The sequence below is a fragment of the Phyllostomus hastatus genome, unplaced genomic scaffold (assembly GCF_019186645.2).
Source record: "Phyllostomus hastatus isolate PE091 unplaced genomic scaffold, TTU_PhHast_1.1 phas_scaffold_385, whole genome shotgun sequence".
NCBI lineage: Eukaryota > Metazoa > Chordata > Mammalia > Chiroptera > Phyllostomidae > Phyllostomus > Phyllostomus hastatus.
This window is the reverse complement of record NW_025334026.1, coordinates 9,317,312-9,336,447: the sequence shown is the minus strand read 5'-3', so window position 1 is coordinate 9,336,447 and position 19,136 is coordinate 9,317,312. Positions and strand designations below refer to the sequence as shown.

General features: G+C 45.2%; 1 protein-coding gene across 3 annotated transcripts in view; it reads left to right on the top strand.

Annotated features, from left to right (window-relative positions):
* The window catches only part of AUTS2 (activator of transcription and developmental regulator AUTS2), a 1,150,881-nt gene that overhangs the window by 822,604 nt on the left and 309,141 nt on the right, over positions 1-19,136 (top strand). For all 3 annotated transcript variants that reach the window (XM_045819369.1, XM_045819367.1, XM_045819368.1), the window contains exon 5: positions 4,551-4,580. In XM_045819369.1, coding sequence (XP_045675325.1) covers positions 4,551-4,580 — 30 coding nt within the window. The remainder of the gene's footprint in view (positions 1-4,550; positions 4,581-19,136) is intronic.

Here is a 19,136-nt window from a genome sequence, read left to right as displayed (position 1 = left end):
ATTTCATGTCCCCTGTTTTGCTCTCTTGTCTGTGGTGGGTTTGGGTGGCATCTTTATCTGAAGGCTCACTGACCAAGCATTCTCTCCTGGCTAGTGTGTAAGAGCTAGTGGTTTCTTTTCATTTCTTTTAAAATGGTGGAAAATATTCTCAGCTTTTCACAAAGGGCTTTGAAATCTAGTCATGGAGAGTACTCTGTCACCTCAACCTGGTCGTTAGTGTGCAACCTGTTTGCTAATAAACCAATGTGGGACCTCGATGTCAAAATGCTTAAAATGGTCAAATCAGCTGGGACCCTGTTTCTGCATTTGACATGCCTTTTCCATTTCCCAGCCTCATGCAGAACATAAACCTGAATGAGGAGGTGGCTCAACGTGAACTCTGGTAAATTGCAGTGGGTATCTAGGGACTGGGGAGCAGACACTTCTTCTTTTAACCTTTCAAGACCAAGAATCATATGGCCCCAAATCCACCACGTATTGAACTTAGGGTATGAAAGTTGTACAGTGTATTAAAAGTGAATTTGAGACCAGGAATTCTACCCACACTGACTCTATAAAACAGCCTCCCTTTTTCATAAAGCAGGCCCATAAACCGCTGCCAGCGAAGCAGAAAGACTCCTTAGGTCCATGACTTGCTTTCCGTCTGGAGTTGTCAACAAACCCCCTTTATGAGTGGAATAGACCTCTTGTATGTGTCGAGCTTCTGGCTTTTTACAGAGTGTGTTAGGAGCCAGGCTAGGCAAACGTTAGGCGCTGTTTGCTGAGTGCATTTATTGCCTTTGCATAATTTATGAGCTGGAGGGGTTGACCATCATTCGTCTCTGCCAGGGGCTGGCACTCGAGGCTCCAGAGAGCGGAGCTGTAAATTGGATGGTGCGCTCCTGCTGAGCTCACGGCAAAGTCCTCGGGTCAGTATGGGAATTTAATACCAGAAATGGAACTGTTTTCTCAGCACACCATGTGGGCCCCAGTGCAGCAGAGACTGTTTTGGCAGACTCTGCGACTGGCCTTGTCGAGGAGCTGTCACTCACCGGGCATGTTGTGTGGGGAGCCTGGGCATTTTTAATCGGCTTGGCATCCGTGCTGTTTCCATAATGGATACCAGTAGGTCTCAGTTCTCCACCATATGCTTAACTCTGGAGACAAGGTGCTTCTGGGTATATCAGTAATTACTTGATGCGGAATTAAGTGGACCTTGAAATTAGAACTGGACTGTTGGAAAGCAGAAAGCTTAACACTTGGATAGAAATAACCATTCCCAGGGACATACTGCTGTTAGGATGGGGGGTGGGTGTGGACAGTGGTGGTTCTTTCTCGACCTCCCCACTCCTTCTGGCCCCTGCACACCAGTCCTTGGGGATGTGGGCAGATGCTATGCCACAGCCTTCAGCTGTCATTGATTACCTCACAAGGCAGGCTGTGAACATCTGGGAACATGAGCCAGCCTGGCAAAACCCTCTTCTCCCTTCCACACCCCTCCTGAATCATGCTTTGTCACTCTTGAAAATGTGCCCAGAACTTGGGAACTTCAAGGAAGGCTTAATTAAAGGCAATGGAAAAATCACACAATTAGAACTTTTGTTCCTGATCTACTGTTTTAGGCCTTCAGAGTCTTCATGTCACCCCTTTTCTCTGTCAACCTATTTGACTTTTTATAATAGAGAAATCTACTCACAAGGTAAAAGAAAGTAAGTTTAGACAATCCGGGGCTGGAAGCTTAGTTGAAAATAATGCAGTTGTCCTTGGTTAAAGCACTGTCTCTAAAACTCTGATAACCCTATGGCTTTGAGGAGCCAGTGGAAAAGAGAATGTTATAACCCCTCCAGACTATAATGTTGTGCTGTGAGTTTCTAAATGCTTACAGTGCAGAGAGCTTAGGCTGGAAAGAGGAAGTAGTCTCCAAATTGTGTCATAACACCAAGATGTCCATATGGATAAGGTTTTTGTTATTTTCAACTGAAAACATTCTTTTTTTAAAGGTTTTATTTATTTATTTTTACAGAGGGAAGAAAGGAGGGAAAAAGAGGGGGAGAGAAACATCAGTATTTGGTTGCCTGTCAAGCACCCCCTATTGGAGACCTGGCCCACAACCCAAGCATGTGCCCTGACTGGGATTCAAACCAGCAACCTTTTAGTTCACAGGCCGTGCTCAATCCACTGAGCCACACCAGCCAGGGTTCAGTTGAAAACATTCTAACGGTAGTTTAAACAGTAAACATTAAGGTAACATTATTATCTGACCAAAAAAGTCCAGAGGCAGGCTGCCTCTGGACTGAGGTTAGTTCAAGTGGCTTGGTGGTGCCAGCGTTTTTCTTCCTTTAGCCCCATCATCTGGTTTTTGTACTTAGACTGTTAGCCTCCCTTTTGCAAGATGGCTGCCACAGATCTGATCACATCATCATGTAGTCACGTTCAAAGGCAAGAGGCAAGTGCTTCCTGCCTTTCTTCCTTTTTTGAAAAGAGAACATTTTTCCAGAACTCTCAGCAGACATTTCCTCACGTCTCAGCCAAAACTGTATCTGGTGGCCACCCTTAGCTGCAAGGAAAGTTGAGAGAGAGAGAATGTCGTATCTGTCTTTTTCAATCTTAAAATTTCAGAACAAGGTGCAGACTAGAGAAGGGATTGTGAATGGCTATGGGTATCTAACCAGTAGTGACTGCTGTATAAGCAAATTTATTTTCCGTTTCTGTTCATAGCAACATCAACTCCCATATCCAGGTGGCCACACTAAAAAACCTTGGCATCATCCTAGACTCATCTCTCTCACTTGCTTCCCATATCCATGTGTTATCAAGTCCTGTGGGTTCTACCTTCAGAATTGCTCTGCCATCTGTTCATCCCTTTCTCAAACCACACACCATGCTGGTTTAGACAGTGCAGTGGTTGCCAGACTGGCACCCCCATGTCCTGCGTCCTTCCCCACAGGGCACTCTTTCTTCTCCACCATGGGAAGGGTCATCTTAATAGAATGTCACTCTGATCACGCCACACTCGTGCTCAGGGTCTGTGTTCAGAGTCTATTTCCACAGTCACATGCCACAACAAACAATGTTTCAGTCAGCCAACATATATGATGGTGGCCCCATAAGATTATAATAGAGCTGAAAAGTTTTTATCACTTTGTGACTTTGTAGCTGTTGTAACGTCATAGTATGACTCATAACTGACGTGTCTGTGGAGATGCTTACGTAAGCCAACCTACTACACTGCCAGTCCTATGGAAGTGTAGCACCTACAATTAGGTACAATACATAATATTGATTAATTATGACTGTGTTGCTGGTTGATGTATTTCCTATACTTAATGTTATTTTAGAGTGTACTCTTTATTTGATATAAAAAAAGTTTGCTGTAAAACAGTACATGGTGTTACACCGGCCACAGCCTCATGTATCCCATGTTCACTGCATCTTTTGGCTGCATCATTTTCTCTTGCGCTTGATTTAAACTCACATTGTTTTATACAGAAACTTGCTGTGCAGGTTGTAGCCTGGGAACAGTCAGCTACACTGTGGAGCCTAGGCCTGTAGTCAGCTACATGGTTTAGGTTTGAGTAAGTGCACTCTATCATGTTCACAGTGACATTGCCAAAGAACACATCTCTCAGAAAATGCCCCGGTTGCCACGCAGTGCGTGACTGTGCTGCTCACCTGAAAGCTACTTAGGGGCCAGTGCTGTGTCTTGTTTGAATATCTGTCTGGCTTAGCAGTGCTCCTCAAGGGCAGTTGAGTGGATGAATGGATACATTACTCTACTGTGCATTTACTCTAACAAAACACATGCCTTCTTTAAAAATAAAATACTGTATAATGAAACATTCTTACTTTTTTTTCCCAAAAATGTATTCTCTTTTTCCTTCTTTTCTTGTACTGAGGAACCCGGTGCTTTGAGTTTATTATCATTCTCTGGGTATCCCAGACCCAGCTCTACCATTGGCATTTGGGATCTGTTAGACATGGTGTGAGTCTACTGCCATAAAACTTTTTTTTTTGGCCTATATTGTTGATTTGTTACCCTGGACTCATCCCCTTGGCATGTTTTTTATAAAGAATATTCCCTCTGTTCTCTGGGCCTCCAAACCCTGGAAGAGGCAGCCATCCCTGATGCTGAGCCTCGCCCATTATGTTCTATTTCCTCCCAAGTCCGCACGAGGGAATGCAGTGTCCAGAGGTTCGCCTCTTGGCTTCTAGAAAAGCACCAGGAGAGAGACAGCCATTGACATTAGGAGAAGGTAGAAAGCCTCCATTCAAGAATTGATTTTGCTCTGAATCCCATTGAATGATCTTGACTCACCTTAATCCTGTGGCCGGGTTGGCCCCTCGATGGGCACCCCCGCTGTGACAGAGGGCGGGCAGCAGAGGAAGTCGGCAGAGCCACTTCTCAGCATTTCGCTTCTCATTGGTATACCAGCACCTGAACTGAAGAAACTCTTTCCAGCTCAGACGGCATTTCCTATTTCCTTCTCTTGCTGCCTTTTTCTGTATCAGAAACAAAAACCTACTCAATTTTCACACTAACCCTTATTCTCTTGTTTTCCTTTTCTTTTCAGTGTGACAGCGACAGTGACCAGGAAGAGAAGGTAAGACCCCCACACCCCACAATTGTGGGCACAGCATACAGCACACTGTGAGCACTGTGGTTCTCCCCCAACCGGCCGCAGGTGGTGGGGTGCCGGCTGCATGGTGGGTGACAGCCCCTTCCTCTTCCGTAAAGACAGGCTTTATTCACACAGCAACATTTCCCATGATAGGAGATGACATTTAATTCATGAAGTCCACTTTTTTTAAACAAGCCCTTTAAAATTGCACATGTGACACTAAGTTTTTAACTGTATAGAAGATTAGAAAAGAGGAAATTATTTATTTTAATAGCCATCTGATTTTTTTTAAATCTTTGATTGGAACATTCAGCACACTAGCATGTATTTATAATGTCATGTTTTCATTTCTTTTATGGCCCATATGCTTTTTCCTGCCTTTCTGTACATGTCAGCCTTGTTGGTGGAAACGTTAATGGTGATGTTTCTGGGAATGTCATCCTGAGGTGAGGGCGGGCAGGGGAAGTCAGGTGGGAACTGCTCTCTTCTCCTTCAGGTGGGTGGCCAGGTGGGAGGGCAGTTCTTCCAGCAGGTACACACACTGTTTCGAGGCTGACGGCCACCAGCCTCTGTGTGTCCAGTTCTCGTGGATCAAGAAAGGAACTGTATTTTTGAGCTTTCAGAAGATCGGATCACTGCCTGGTAAAGTGTACTTCCTGCTGCCTGAAACAAAGGGGTCGTTTGTGTGTTTGGTCTTTCTTTCTAGATGTTCAAATCCTCCAACCAAATTTCGTTTCAACTGTATTCCTACTTTAGGTATTTCAAAAAGCATTACCTGAATATTATGGTTTCCATATTACTTGGCACCGAAAGGAAGGGACTAGTCCCCCCTTCCCCAGTTTCTGGATCTTTCCCGCGGAACTGGTCTTCCTGAGCCCTGTTTTGCGACTGTCCCCTCATACATGCTTGCTGATTTTACTCAGAATCTGCAGCTCACAGTTAGTGGGATCTTGCCATCAGCCCAGATTTTTCCCTCCTTCTCTGCTGCCAGCCTCCCAGAGAGATGTAAAGGCTCTTGTTCTGCACTGTTGTTAATTTGAATTCAGCATATGTAGCCTGTTAGAAAATGCGAGACATCATCATTTGAGCAGGTCAAGCATATTCAGATGAAGACAAATGGTGCTTATTTGATTTCCTTAAAATCAGGAAATGAAAAAAGTGCTCTCTGGAGAAATCATGTTCTGCCTGACTTGGATGATAGACCAATGCATGTCCCCCAGATAAGAACAGACTCTCGCCCTGAGGTTTTTATCTCTGAAGGACGGCCAGGACTGTCAGCTTGCTGACATGTGCATTATCCATGTCATTTTAAACAAAGTGACCTACGGAAGGGTATGCTGTGCTGTGACATGGTAATGGGCTGTTGGATGACAGCAAAAGTACACACTGAGAAGGGGGCTGTGGATTATTCTTTTGTTTAACTGACAAGTAGGAGCTTCCTAAGTGCAACCCCCAGAGTCTCAGCTCCCTAGGAGCAGGTCGCCTGGTGTCTGAGGGCCAGCGTGCAGTGGGTGCCAGAGGCACGTGAACAGCAGTAGAGGGTCGGTCCGAGGTGCGCCCACTGGCGCTGTGGAGCCATCAGGCCACAGTCCCACATGGCCGTCCCCATCACAGGCACCCAGGGAGGGGTGGCACTTTCTGCCACTCCAGGAGCTCTTCTACAAGTGACGGTTCATCTCACTTTCCAAGTGGGTGGCACTCCTCCATGGGGACGAGCCTTCTTGAGGGTTTCACAGCCAAGCAGACATTCTCCCTTTAGGTGACACTGTGAATCCTGGAAGTGCTGCCGGTCTCCGGCGGTGGTAGAAGGTGGTGAGGATGCCCAGTTTTGCACCCCATGGAGGAGTCTCGATCGGCAGTCTCCGCCTTGACTGCACGTCTGCGTCACCAGGGAAGCCGTAAAATCCCAGCGCCTGGGCCTCGTCCCAGGCCCGTTACCTCAGAGTCAGTGGAGGTTTCTAGCACCACTTGTCTAGATGATCATCTAACTAGTAATTTTGGGAATTACCAAAGCTGCCTGTGGTTTTCAGAGGTGCTCCCCGCCTACTGAAAACACCTGAACTAATCCTTTCTGGGGACCTGAATTCCCAAGTCTTTGCTGTTCAGTCTCTGAGTGCAGGAAGCAGTGAACAGTCGGGCCAGACTGCCGGGCGGTGGGAAAGTAGCCAGTGCCCACTACTCAGTTTAGGATGATTTCAGGGCCGTGAGGAGAATAAGGAGATGTTTATGGGCAAGTCCACAAGAGTGGGGAGATGACAGGGGAGGGGGGAAGGACGTGTGGAGTGTTCCTCCGTCCTGTGCACACTTCCTGTTTCTGCTGCTCCCCTTGTTTTTCCTGTGGACTGAAGTGGCTCTGCAGGTCCTGAGCTGCCCCACAAGCCCACTCACATCGCCTGTCCCTGCTCCCCGCTTTCCAGGCATTCCTCCCACACGCTCCCGGCAGGGGCAATCAGGACTCCAGTTGTGGCCGTGCCTGCTCAGCCCAGTTACAGTTAAGGCTGTTGGGCTTCCCCTTTTGGACTGAGATCGTCTGGTGTTTATTGCTGGCATTAATACCATCCTCCCAGACCTGTGCTCTGCTCCAGAGCCAGGGCCCCTGTCACCCCCCTCTGTGCCAGAGCCTCTTGCCTGGGCACCTGTCAGAGCCCCACAGCTAACCGGGACTGCTTTCCTGTGCCACTTGGAGGATTCACATTCCAATCTAAATTGCTAATGGTGGAGAAGATGCCACTCAGTGTCCTGGGATTCCTTCAGCAGCCCCGCCAGGGTTGCTGTTGGAGGTGGGAGTGAGACTTGCAGGGCACCCACTGGGATTTCTCTCTGGAAGACCTGTCATTCTCTTACTCCGCAGGGATCTGCAGAACCAGCGGTCTAAAATTAGGGCACTGTATTTCACACAGCTGACTAAATTAAGATAAACTCTGCTTTCCTCTGATACGAAGCTGTAATTTATAAAATGATACCCTTACTAATTAATGTGGAAGTGACTGGGAAAGGGGCTAAAAAAGCAGAGCTTTCCATAAATGCTAAAGATGTACTTGTGCGTGGAGAAGGCTTTGATGAGACACTGAGCAAAGCATCTCCTCAGCCTCCCTCCCAGCCCAGAGAATACGTTTTACATAATATCAGAGCGCCTGGAGAACTTTGCTGGAGTAGAAATTGGGTGGGGCGTTAGAAAAGTCTGTGAACACTGACTCTTAGAGGTGGGGTTGCCTTCATTGTAGTTAGTGCAAAGGAAGGAGGTCATGCTTGGCACCTTAATCACCCAAATTAAGCGATTATTCCAATCCCCAAAGCAAAATGAATTGGTATCATGAAAACAAAGAGGCAGCACATACATTTCCACATATCTGGCCTGTATTTTCTCTTGCTTCCTCTCTTTCTCTACCACTGGCAGAAGACCATTATGCCAAGAAACACCCTCCTATTTGGTTATGAAATTAATGTGAAGGTTAAAAGTAATTCTCTCTTTATCTACTCATTTCCCTTGTACTGTGTGGGCCACATGGCAGAGCTGATTGGAGGGCGTGGTGTCCAGTGGTCCAACACTTGGGCCCCCGAGTCCAGTGGCCTAGGCTTCTTTCTGACAGTCCCTTACCGCTTTGCAGCTGTGGACAAGCCTTGGTTCTCTCACCTGCCGAATGGGGATAACAGCAGCTCCCCCTACAGTTTTGTGACAATTCAGTGAACACAACAATGGCTCAACTTGGCTCAGTGCTGGTCCGTAGTAGGTGCTCCATACTTGTTAGTTTTCATTAGTTTTACTTGGGGTGAAAAGAGAGAGAGCCACTTGGGGTGAGAGGAAGCCTACCCTCCTCTTCAGAAAGCTCAGGCTCTGCCAGGAAACCTGCCAGAGGACTTCAGGTAGGATTTGCTTCCCCTGGAACCTGAGGCTCAGCCTTTGTCCCCAAGGGCACTCCTTCCTGCTGTAAGCTGTGTGGAAGGGGAGTGAAATCTGGAAGGGTCCCCAGACAGTGTTTTTTGAACTCCTTGTCTTAAGCATCAGGCTTTCTTTTAGCCACAGCCTTGGAGCCAAGAGCAAACATGCTGTCCTGAAAGTGTCAAGTGGCATTTAACTGGATTGTACAGCCGTTGCCCACTTGCCAAATACTGTCAGTTCCCAGATGCGCATCACCGAGGGGACATTCTGATTCAGTCCAGCTGGGGTGGGGCCACAGCATGTGTATCTTTAAAAACGTTTCCTAGGTAATTTTGATACATAATTGGTTTTGAGGACCACTACTTTATAGCCAAGGTCAAAGAGAAACTTACACTTTTCCATTGTTTATGCTCTTAAACATTTGAGAACCCCGAGGAAAGACTTGAAAACTGTAGAGGTATTTCTGTACATGCACCCACATGCTCATGTTTATAGATGTGTGGCATATACAGGCATGAGATACAACACACTCAGTCTCTTCATGGATATGGACTCATCATTTTCCTAATGAAGCTTTTACTATGAGTCCTGACTGCAGTTTCCCCACCTGGGCCTTTAACCATTCCAGGGACCACCTGGAGAAGGTTGCTTGGCTCCTGTGGTTTTCTCGCCAGTAGGTGGGACTGGCTCCTGGGACTCTGGCTAACTGCAAACGCAGTGCCACTTACTTTCCACATCAACTCCCTCGCCCCGAACATGCACATACTTTTTGGTTGCATTATGATTTTTTAATTAATGCTAAATTTGTTAGTTTGATCATTTTTTTCACTTGTGTGGGAAGGATGCAGTTTCTAAGAAAAGCAGCAAGAAGACCAACAGAGGCTTATGTTCCTAACTCACTGCGAACCGCATGCCTAACTTGGCTCCTGAAGGACTCAGAAACTGCTGAGATGTCAGACTGAAGACTGGCATGTGGCTTGTGCTTATAGTGGAAGAGTCCCATCTCTTGGTTGGCCACGTTTCACAACTGGTAAAGATTGTGCACCCTCAGCAACATTCCAGGAGCTCAGAAGGCCCTCATTGTTGCTTGTAGAACCCCCCCCATCCTTGGTTTTGAAATAAGACATGTTCTGTTCAGGAGACAACTTAGAGACGCTATTCTGTTCTGCAGCTAGAGAAAAGAATTCTCTCCTCCCTTCCAGGTTCATGGCAGAAAAGCAAACAGCCGTTCTCCAGAAGAAGAGCAGGGGCCCTCAGTCTTCTCTTTAGACCCCCAGCACTAGTACAGCATAAAGCCCCGCACAGATTGGGTGTCCAGTAATGTCCACTGTTTCCCTAAATTTGCATTTCCTTTCCTAGATATTCATCTCCAAGTAGAGGGGATATGTGAAACGAATTCAGGAAACAAGTTAGCATCAGTCCCAGGGTTTATATTCTGATTCCAGTAAAAATGTGCTCTCATCTTCTGCCTTCTATATCTCTATTACAATTTTATTTTCTCATATGACACTTCTAAGCCATTTGTAAATTTCCCAGCTTATTTGGGAAATTTCTACAATTTCTGGCTGAGTTTCAAGAGTTTTCTATTTTAGATGCCTGATTTCCATAATACCATCCACTTAACCTCTTCTTACCCCTCTAAGATTATTTCTGGGTCAAAATTGTTCTTCCAATATCATCCTATTTCCAGCTGGTTTAATTCCATCATATTCATCCAAGAATTCTATTAATACCATCCTTGGATTAAATTTCTACTGCAAATTATTTTAAATTCTAACTCTCATTAAGTTCTCTTTTTTCATGCCACAACACTTTTATGCCAGACCAAAAATTGCTTCACTCACATGGAATGTATATTCAGAATATGTCCATTACTGCCATGTCACTGGCAAGGAAAAAATAGAGGTTATAAATGTACAGAGTTTTTGATTAAATATAAATCAATAAAAGGAATACTCAAGAGTTATTGAAAATTTGTCAGACATCTTCAGTTATATTCTTGTTTCTCAGAATGAAAAGAGAGAAGGAAGAACAGGTCTGGATGTTCTATTGTTCATCAGGAGTGGGTAATGCAGAAGGATACTCTGAAGACCTGTTTCTTATTTCTCACTAACCAGCTGTGTAGCCTTGGGCAAGTTACCTAATGTTGCTGCGTATTAGTTTTGTCATCTGTAAAATGAGGCTGGATTTAATGATCCAACACTGAATATCCTGATTTGCTATGTAACTACTTCTGTAGGCCCAACAACATGGCAGACCAAGAGGGAAATTAATATGTGATTGTATTTTCTCTTTGCCAGGGTAGAGGAAAGTCATATAAGGATTGTCTCCATTCTTTTTCTCTCTCTCAAAAGCATAAGAGGGAATGCTCACAGTGAATCGGTTAGAGTGCATCTCTGTTAACTCTCTCAGGCAACTGAAGGAGGCATACATATGGGCCTAATATCTGAACAATGTCATTACCTTTTTATTGGTTTATTCATTCAGTCATTCATACCCACTTATTTTTCTTCAAGTATCTACTGATGAGCCACCATGAGCACTGCAGTTGCGTGACTATGTTAGGTCTGTCAGCGAGCACCAGAGCAATTCCTTCAGTCTCTTTCCCTTAACACTCTGTTTGGGAGTGCGTGGGAACTAATGAAGAGCTAGCTTACATAGTATGTTTTAGGAACTCGATTGATAATGAGTATTATTTGAACCTATAAAAGGAATTCTTCTGGAAATGCCCAGGGTTGACTACATGATTCCACATTCTCAGAGAAAAGATCATCTGCTTTCTCTTAGAAACGGGTCCCCAACCTCCAGGCACAGATGGTACCTGTTCAGGTCTGTTAGGAACGCAGGCCGCACAGCAGGAGGTGAGCTTGAATGCACTGTGCCTGAGTCATCCCGAAACCATCCCCCTTCCCCCAGTCTGGAAAAATTGTCTTCCACAACACCAGTCTCTGGTGCCCAGAAGGTTGAGGACCTATGAGAATGAGCCATTGGCTTGGATTTTATGACTTACCTTGAAGGGAAGGTTGCAAAGCCAAGGAGGTGTTAGATAGAAATGATGCTTTTCATCCTCATGAAATTGACCATGAATCCTGAGTCATCGGAATAGTTGGAAAGTCCTAAGCAGAGGCATTGGCACTGGTGATGCTTTCAACAACGTGAATTATGCTAGTGACTTCTCATGGAGTGTAGCCTGGCTGCTCTTTGGTTGTCAGAAGAATCTCTCTTATTGTTCTGTTCTAATTGGAGAGTGTTCTGTCCTCAATAAAGATGTGTGAGTTTCTTTGTAATCATGCACATGTGTAGTTGTGTGTGTTTGTGTGCACTTGCCTGAGTTAATCCTCCCATGGCACCTTTTGATTGGTGTTATACTTACGGATAACTGCTCCGTATAGCTTTGCCATTCTAGGTATGATCAAGATATAAAATCTCTGCATTAGGATGTTATTAGTAATTAGCCAGACTTTATACTTTTAGAAGTCCCAAAATTCAATGGATATGCATATATCCATTTTCCTTCTTATTTTTTTTTATCAAAGTTACAGTTTGGAAGATCAATTTGCCCTCCTTATATACATCATAGCGCTTTCTCCTGTTTGTTCTCATGAGAACCATGTTGAGAAGTTTTAGCTGTAGATCAGGATGTTATACCCAGTCACCTAAAGAATGACCAGGAGCAGCTTTCTCCATTGCTGCTCCAAACCCAGCTTGACTCCTGCTCTACCGCATATATGCATGTTTATGGAGACAGTGGAATGGAGCATCTGAAATGAGGACTGACCAGGAACCCCTGGGATGTGTGACTGTGGTACTCAGCAGGCTTAGTTTGGACTGTATCTTTTTGGGGGAGGGGTGGGGCTTTTAATGATTTTTTTCACGCCCTACTTGGACTAAAAATGTAGGTGCTACTTACTCATTTTTGGGAGGCAGCAAAATATTGAGATTAGGGTCACTAATAATAACTAAATAAGAAGAAGCACCACTTCACATTGAAGAGAACATGGGCTTATTTAAAGCATTTTACAAATGTCATTTTTATATGACCTGTTTAAATATTTATCATGGGGCTCTATAATATATCCTCATATGTAGCATTGCTGATCATCTGTAATGTACCAAAGTCAGTGATAGGTCCTTTCAAGGATTTTATCTCCTCAAGAAAATGAAACTTAAGAGCTGGAAAATGATGGAGCTGGGGTATAAATTGTCTCTTACAATTTTGAAACCTGGGCTCTTTTTCCCATAACATGCTGCTTCCCTCTGCGTCAGGGTGAGCTGGGATATGCCCAGAAGTGCCATTTGAGAACTCTTGCTGTCTCCCTCTCTGTGCCCCACTCTTCTTTGTGCTACAAGAAGTCTGGATTATATCTTATCAATCCACCCACAACCCCACTAGCATCTAAAAATTCAAACCTGGCAATTGTTCAGTAAACACCGAATAAATATAGTTTGGGTCCACTGACAACTTAGATGTACAAGCTCTTCTGAAATGTGCCATTTATTTTTTTAAATAAACCTGGGAAGCAGTTGCCCAAAGTGACAAGGGACGAGATACAAGGCATATATTTTAACTCTTACAAATGAGTGGCAAAGCCAGCCTGGGGGCCACCGTGAGTGACTGAGATGGAGGCTCTCCCAACCAGAAGACTAAGCATGAGCCAGGCTTCTTTAGTGTATATCTGTGCATAGGCATTGAACATCTTATTAAACCATAGGCTCTGAGCATGTGCCCCATACCTAGCATGTGCCTGACACTTAGTAGGCGCCATATAAATGTTAATGTTATACCTGGAATTTGCTTTGTTGATTGTCTGAATCCTAGAAAGGAAACGGTACTCGTCACTGTCCCCCAGGCAGTGTAGGGAAGAACCAGGCCTGAAGAGCAGCTCATTTCTGAACTTCTGATCCAGAGCGTCTTGCATCCATGTGGTCTCCCCAGGCTGTTTTCTTCCCATCACCAGCACATGGTAGTACGAGCCATGCCATCACTGTGGCCACTGAACTGCACCCCGGAAAGCAGTTGTACTCCCTGTTGTCATTTGCCACCTCAGGAACCCTCTGGTCCATCCCCAGACCTGACTCCCGCCCTGGCAGAGGGTTTCTGGGTCTGCCAAGGCCACAGGGCGTTTCCTCTGCTGACTGCAAGTGCTGCGTGGGTTGTTCCTGCAGTCTGAAGGGTGGTAAATATCCAAGGCAGCCATGCCCATGTTCAAGATTACATATTTGCCACTAAGGGGAGAATACGGTGTTTATCAGCTGAGGTGTGTGCCAGCTGAGCTGATTACGGCACAGCACTCTGTCAGCCAATGATTTGTCCTGTCCTTTATCATCTGTGTCACTCAGCAGTGTGCTGGCAAAGGGAACGGATCACCCCCTTCCCTTTTTTTGTACCCATTTCGTGTAGAAAATTTGTATTTACTTTGGGAGTGTAATTTGTTCCTCATGGATAATGTGACCCTGAGCGGAGCTGGATCATGGGTTAGTTGAAGTGATATTTTCCGCTAATGGTAGTCGTACATCATTGCTGTCAGCTCGGGTTAGGAGGCAAGCACATTACAGCTCCATTTTACCTCTGCAGGCATCTGGGATTATTTGCTATAACCGAGTATGACATGACCGCACTACAGAGTGCATTAAAATTTTACTGGCTTCTCAGGCAAGTTCCCCAGCTCCGGTGTGTGCTTCAGGCGGCAGTCTGATGAGGAGCCCGAGGGCCCTGGCTTCCTACACAGAGGTGCTGTGGCAGGGGGTGGGGGAGGGTGGCTCAAGTAGGGGCGGTTCTCCTCTTGCCTGCAGAAAGAAGCCAGGGAAAGAATTCATGGGTGTCGGCCTGCAGGTGTGTGTGTCTCTGGGCACCCCAGACAGGCAGATGCCTGGCTGCCTTGTGCACATAACCAGGGGCTGACCACAGTGCCCACTGCAGATTGCTCTCTCTCTCTCCTTGACGCAGCCCCCTTGGGGTAGATTGGGCAATAGATCCTTCCTTCTCCAAGGAGAGCCCAGGGTATGTGCAAGTCTCTGTTAAGACTTGGGCCGATTTTGATTGTTTTGTAGGCCTGTGGTCAGACAGAGGAAGGAAGCATGGGTCCTGCAAATGGCAGAATCCATGCCCATTCATGCAGCTTGACTGAACTGATATTCTCGTCAGCCCAGCTGGAAATGGTTGCCAGGACTTTTTGTAGGTCGGATACAGTCTGAACACTAACCCAATGAAGGAAGCACAGGCCTGATTACCCATTTTACTTATTAGAATACCGAGGTTCACGGAGGTTAAGCATCTTACCTAACATCTTAATGGTGGCAGAAATGGGATGCTTACCTTTTATTTTGACCTTGCTGTCTTCAAATCCTGTAGTGTTTTATTTACAGAGGCAATCATAACCAACATTTAAACAGTGCATATGTATATGTGTTATATATACTGACTTGTTTAATCCATGCTACAACTTAACAGGTAGGTGCTCATATTATCCCGTTTACAGAGGAGGAAACTGAGTCATGGAGAGCTTACATAGCATGCCCAAAGTCTTGCACCAGTCAGTGGCAGAAGCAGGTTTCAAACCTAAGTTGTCTGGCTTCTGAAGCAGCAGTCTGAGCCCCTGAGTGGGGCTCTCCATCACTGCCACATTTCAATGAGCCCGAGGACTGATAGGAGAAGTCCGGGGAGAATAGCAATATGTTGGAATAAAAGGAAATGTTCAAAGAGTATTTTATCACTTTCACTTGTAATTCTAACATCCAACAAAATATTGCTCTAAAAAAGACACTCTGTGATGAGCTTTAATTAGGCAATAAGTCCCATTTGCAGTTAGCCCATTACTTGCATGCAAATGGTGCTTCTAAGGTGCTTAAAAGGCATTTTGTTTAGGTTAAAGGTAAGCAGTCAATCTGGAAAAATGCCTCATTTTATATTGTTGCTTAGCATCCTTTTTCTTACTCGTATTAGAAAGCTGTAATAAACTTATGTTGAGTCATAGTCCTTAAAAGGGCAGTGTAAGGTTGCCTCTCAGGAATGAGTGGGATGCAGAGCAGGGCCCACTCCGTCAGCCGGAGCAACGCCATCACAGATCCCGTAGTGGTGAAGAAGTCTCAGTGCTGGACACTCGAACATCCACACGTGCCCACAGCCTGGCCATTACCTTGTTCTCCGGTAGAAAGACCTCTCTCCACCCCTCTGGCCCCATCGTCTCTCTCACCTCCAGGCTTGAGATGTTGCCCTGCTGGACAGAATGGAAAAGCTGCCCTGTGCCTTGGCTGTGTATATGGTAGGGTCATCATTCATGAACTTATTCAATAAACCACACATAAAATGAGTTATACCTTGTGCCCACAGGGCAATTTTTAAAATTCTGCAACTGAAGAGCCATAGGTAGGCATGGCTTTTCTCATTGAGAAGTTTGAATTAAGTTAGCACACTAAGCAGTGTGCTCCCTGGCCCCACTCCCCTCTTGGACTCCTGAGCACACACATTGATCTTCCCTGCCAGGTTGCGGGAAGGTCCAGGGGACTGACCTGGTTTTTCTCCTCTGGCCTTAGATCCAATCACTCAAATAGTAAAGGACAAAGATATTGATCAAGCCGTTGAAAAGTAATTATCCCTCTCAGATGGTGTGTTTAGAATGCAGCGATAATTTTAAATAGTGTGCTCCCAGAGGCAACAGGACAACGTATGTGGACCGTTTACTCTAAGTCGAGTCCCACTTGTGCCCTCACCCTTCCTGACTTCCGCGATAGGCAGGTAGGCCCACTTTAAGGAGCGCAGACCTTTTTTTAAAAATTCAGTTTACCCATTACACCAATTACAGGGCAATTATTCATTGCATAAAGGGATTTATCACCCTTTGTAGCAGATAAAATACATGATCTTCTTATTCTGAAATACTACAAACCCCTACGAGAGCCTTCATGAAGTCATTGGGTCATTTTAAAACCATTAAGTTCTAGCAGATTTGCTGTGTTTATGTTAGCTTGGTTTGGTTTGGTTTTCTTTTTTGTTTCAAATAACGGAAATTAAATTCAAGTTAATAAATAAGAAAATGCATAGGTTTTGGAATACAAGTAAGTGTTGAAGCAACCAAGGCATCAGAGGGGCAGAGATGTGGGCTGGATTTCAGGAGCATGGACAGGAAATTAAGTGCCCTCTTACCTTGCGTCTGTCTCTTTTGCCCGCCAGCTGCTTTATTCTTGACACTTGGTTTCTCCTGTTGGTGGAAATCATGACCATGTCATACACCTTTCAGCTTCAGTCAGTGGAAGTCAAAGGAAAACTGTCTCTTCTTTTCCCCTGCAGTAACTTAAATCCAAGGAAAGGATTCTGATTGGCTCAGGCTGGGTTAGGTTCCCGAGGATAGGTTCTCTGGAAATGACTGTGGATTGGCCTATCTGAGGTCAGGTGCTCATGCCCAGATCAGTCAGCACTGGTTAGAAAGACCAGGCCACACTGTCCAAAAATGGTGCTCTGGAGGTAACTCCGTGTGCTTAGAGAGGTGGGGGCTGGGCAGACCACAGTGTGTCTGTAAAGCATATCCTAACCTTCCTGCCATGGGGGGTGGGGGGCGAGGCATTCAGAGGGACTTCCTGCCTGCCATCCAAGCAGACTTTATCTGCCAAGGTTTGCACTTTATAGTGATCACAAGGTCTCACACATAAACACGAGTTTACAACTATATTATAATAGTTGCCTAAATAGTCATAGAATCATAAGTGCCATTCACAGAAAGGGGTTCTACCTTGCTTCAGTTAAGCTATTAAAAGTAATAGAGGGGCACAGGATTTTACAGAGTATGGGTTCACATGTGGATGCATTCAGAATAGTCCAGAATTCATTAATACTTTTAATGTAGTGTATGATGAGTTACTCCCCAATTATAAAACCTTGAAAGATACAGAGGTCTTTGAAGTCACCAGGATGCCAATTAACAAATTACTTGTCTAGGGAATGAATGTAAATTACTTGTCCTAAGGAATTGTCATCATTGCAGAGCACCTAATTTGTGTCCAGTGCAGTGCTTCTTTTGACGACAGCAGTCAGCTCTTCTGGAAACGATTTTCCTAAGACTGCAAGGTAATAGGCCCAGTCTGGCTTCTTTCACTCATAGTTCATTCAACAAACTAACCCTTGCTATAGGCTGAGCCAAGCACTGTCCTGGGAACTAAGGACAGGAAGATGACGAAGGCATAACAAGCCTTCAGAGAGACACAGTCTAATTGAAGAGAAAGCTGAGTTGCTGAGGTACTTGATGACTTATAAACTACCTCCACCTTCCATTGCCGTATGCTAAGGGATGACATGATGTCTGAAAGCAAAAATAAAAAATAAAAAAACAAAAACAACCCCGTACTGTCTAGGAGAATCAGCATTGGAGTTACATCTTGCTGAAACACATGGATGCAGATGATTGTTAGATATCAAGGGTGGTGTAGATAATAGACGAAGGGGATGTTATTTGCACAAAACAAGGAGTTGTGAAAGCCTTAGCATATGGAGAGAAGCATGAGCACTTCTATTTGTGTGGTGCAAGGTTTGTGGGAGGGTGGGGGAGGTATGACTGTACGCAAAGGTTGATATCAGAGCTCCGTGTAATCAGACCTCATGTAGCAAGGCATGAGTTTGAACTAGATCCAGGCGGGAGCCCACTGAATACTTTGCGCAGGTGAATGACGTGTCAGATTTGACTTTCTGGAAGAGAATTCTGGCAGTGGTGAAGGGAGGGATGGGAGGGAGGGGAACTTGGGCCAGATGACCAAAGAGAAAGTTGTCATCATAGGCTAGGTGAGAGGTGAGAGGAATGACTCAGGTTTCAAATAAGGCTGACCCAGTAGGGATTGGTGATGTCATCAGTTGGACACCAAGTGGGAGATACAGGAAATGTGAGTTGAGGGTGGGGCTTGCAGGACCCTCCACTGGATGAGCTGGGAAGAGTGTGGGCGTTTACAGTGCCGGGGGAGCAGAGCGGAGGTCCGTGTCCGGGAGACCGGGAGCCATTCCAGCGGCAGAGAGGGCGGAGCCCGGCCGGCATGCTGGGGTTCTGTCTTCATCTCGTTTGGGAATAAATATGTGTGGTGATGAGAACCATTAAGAACAAAGTAACTTCGTTAAATTATAGCACCTGATGTTTGCGTACTTTTTTGTGATGTACCAAATGACTCTTGTTTTAGTTATAGCAAATACATGTGCATACAATGTATCATCTTGACCATTTTTAAGACTACATTTCAGTAGTGTTGCACATTCACATTGTTGGGTAACTTGTGTAGTTTTTTTATAGCAAGTGTGTTCAAGCACCACACAGTTAAACCTCATAACAAACACCCTAGATGGAGAATGCTTAATCTTCATTTTACAAATAAGGACTTGAAACAAGGCATGAACTGAGGCAAATTTTAAAACTTTGGTAATATCACCCCTGTGACTTCTCAGGTCAATATTAGAGTTTCCACTGCCCCATCCTAAGTGACAGTATTTTAGTATCTCTCTTCCAGTGGATCCAGCACTAACTCAGTGACAGCCTCAGATTGCATAGCTTTCTCTAAGGAAATCGGAGCAGAGCTCAGCATTCATGCTGCTGGTCTCTAGCTGAGGGGGGACTCACCTTCCTTGAACATGCAGGATCTGCCAGTCTTCAAGACCAGTGGTTCCCAGCAAGTCACCTTGGGCAACT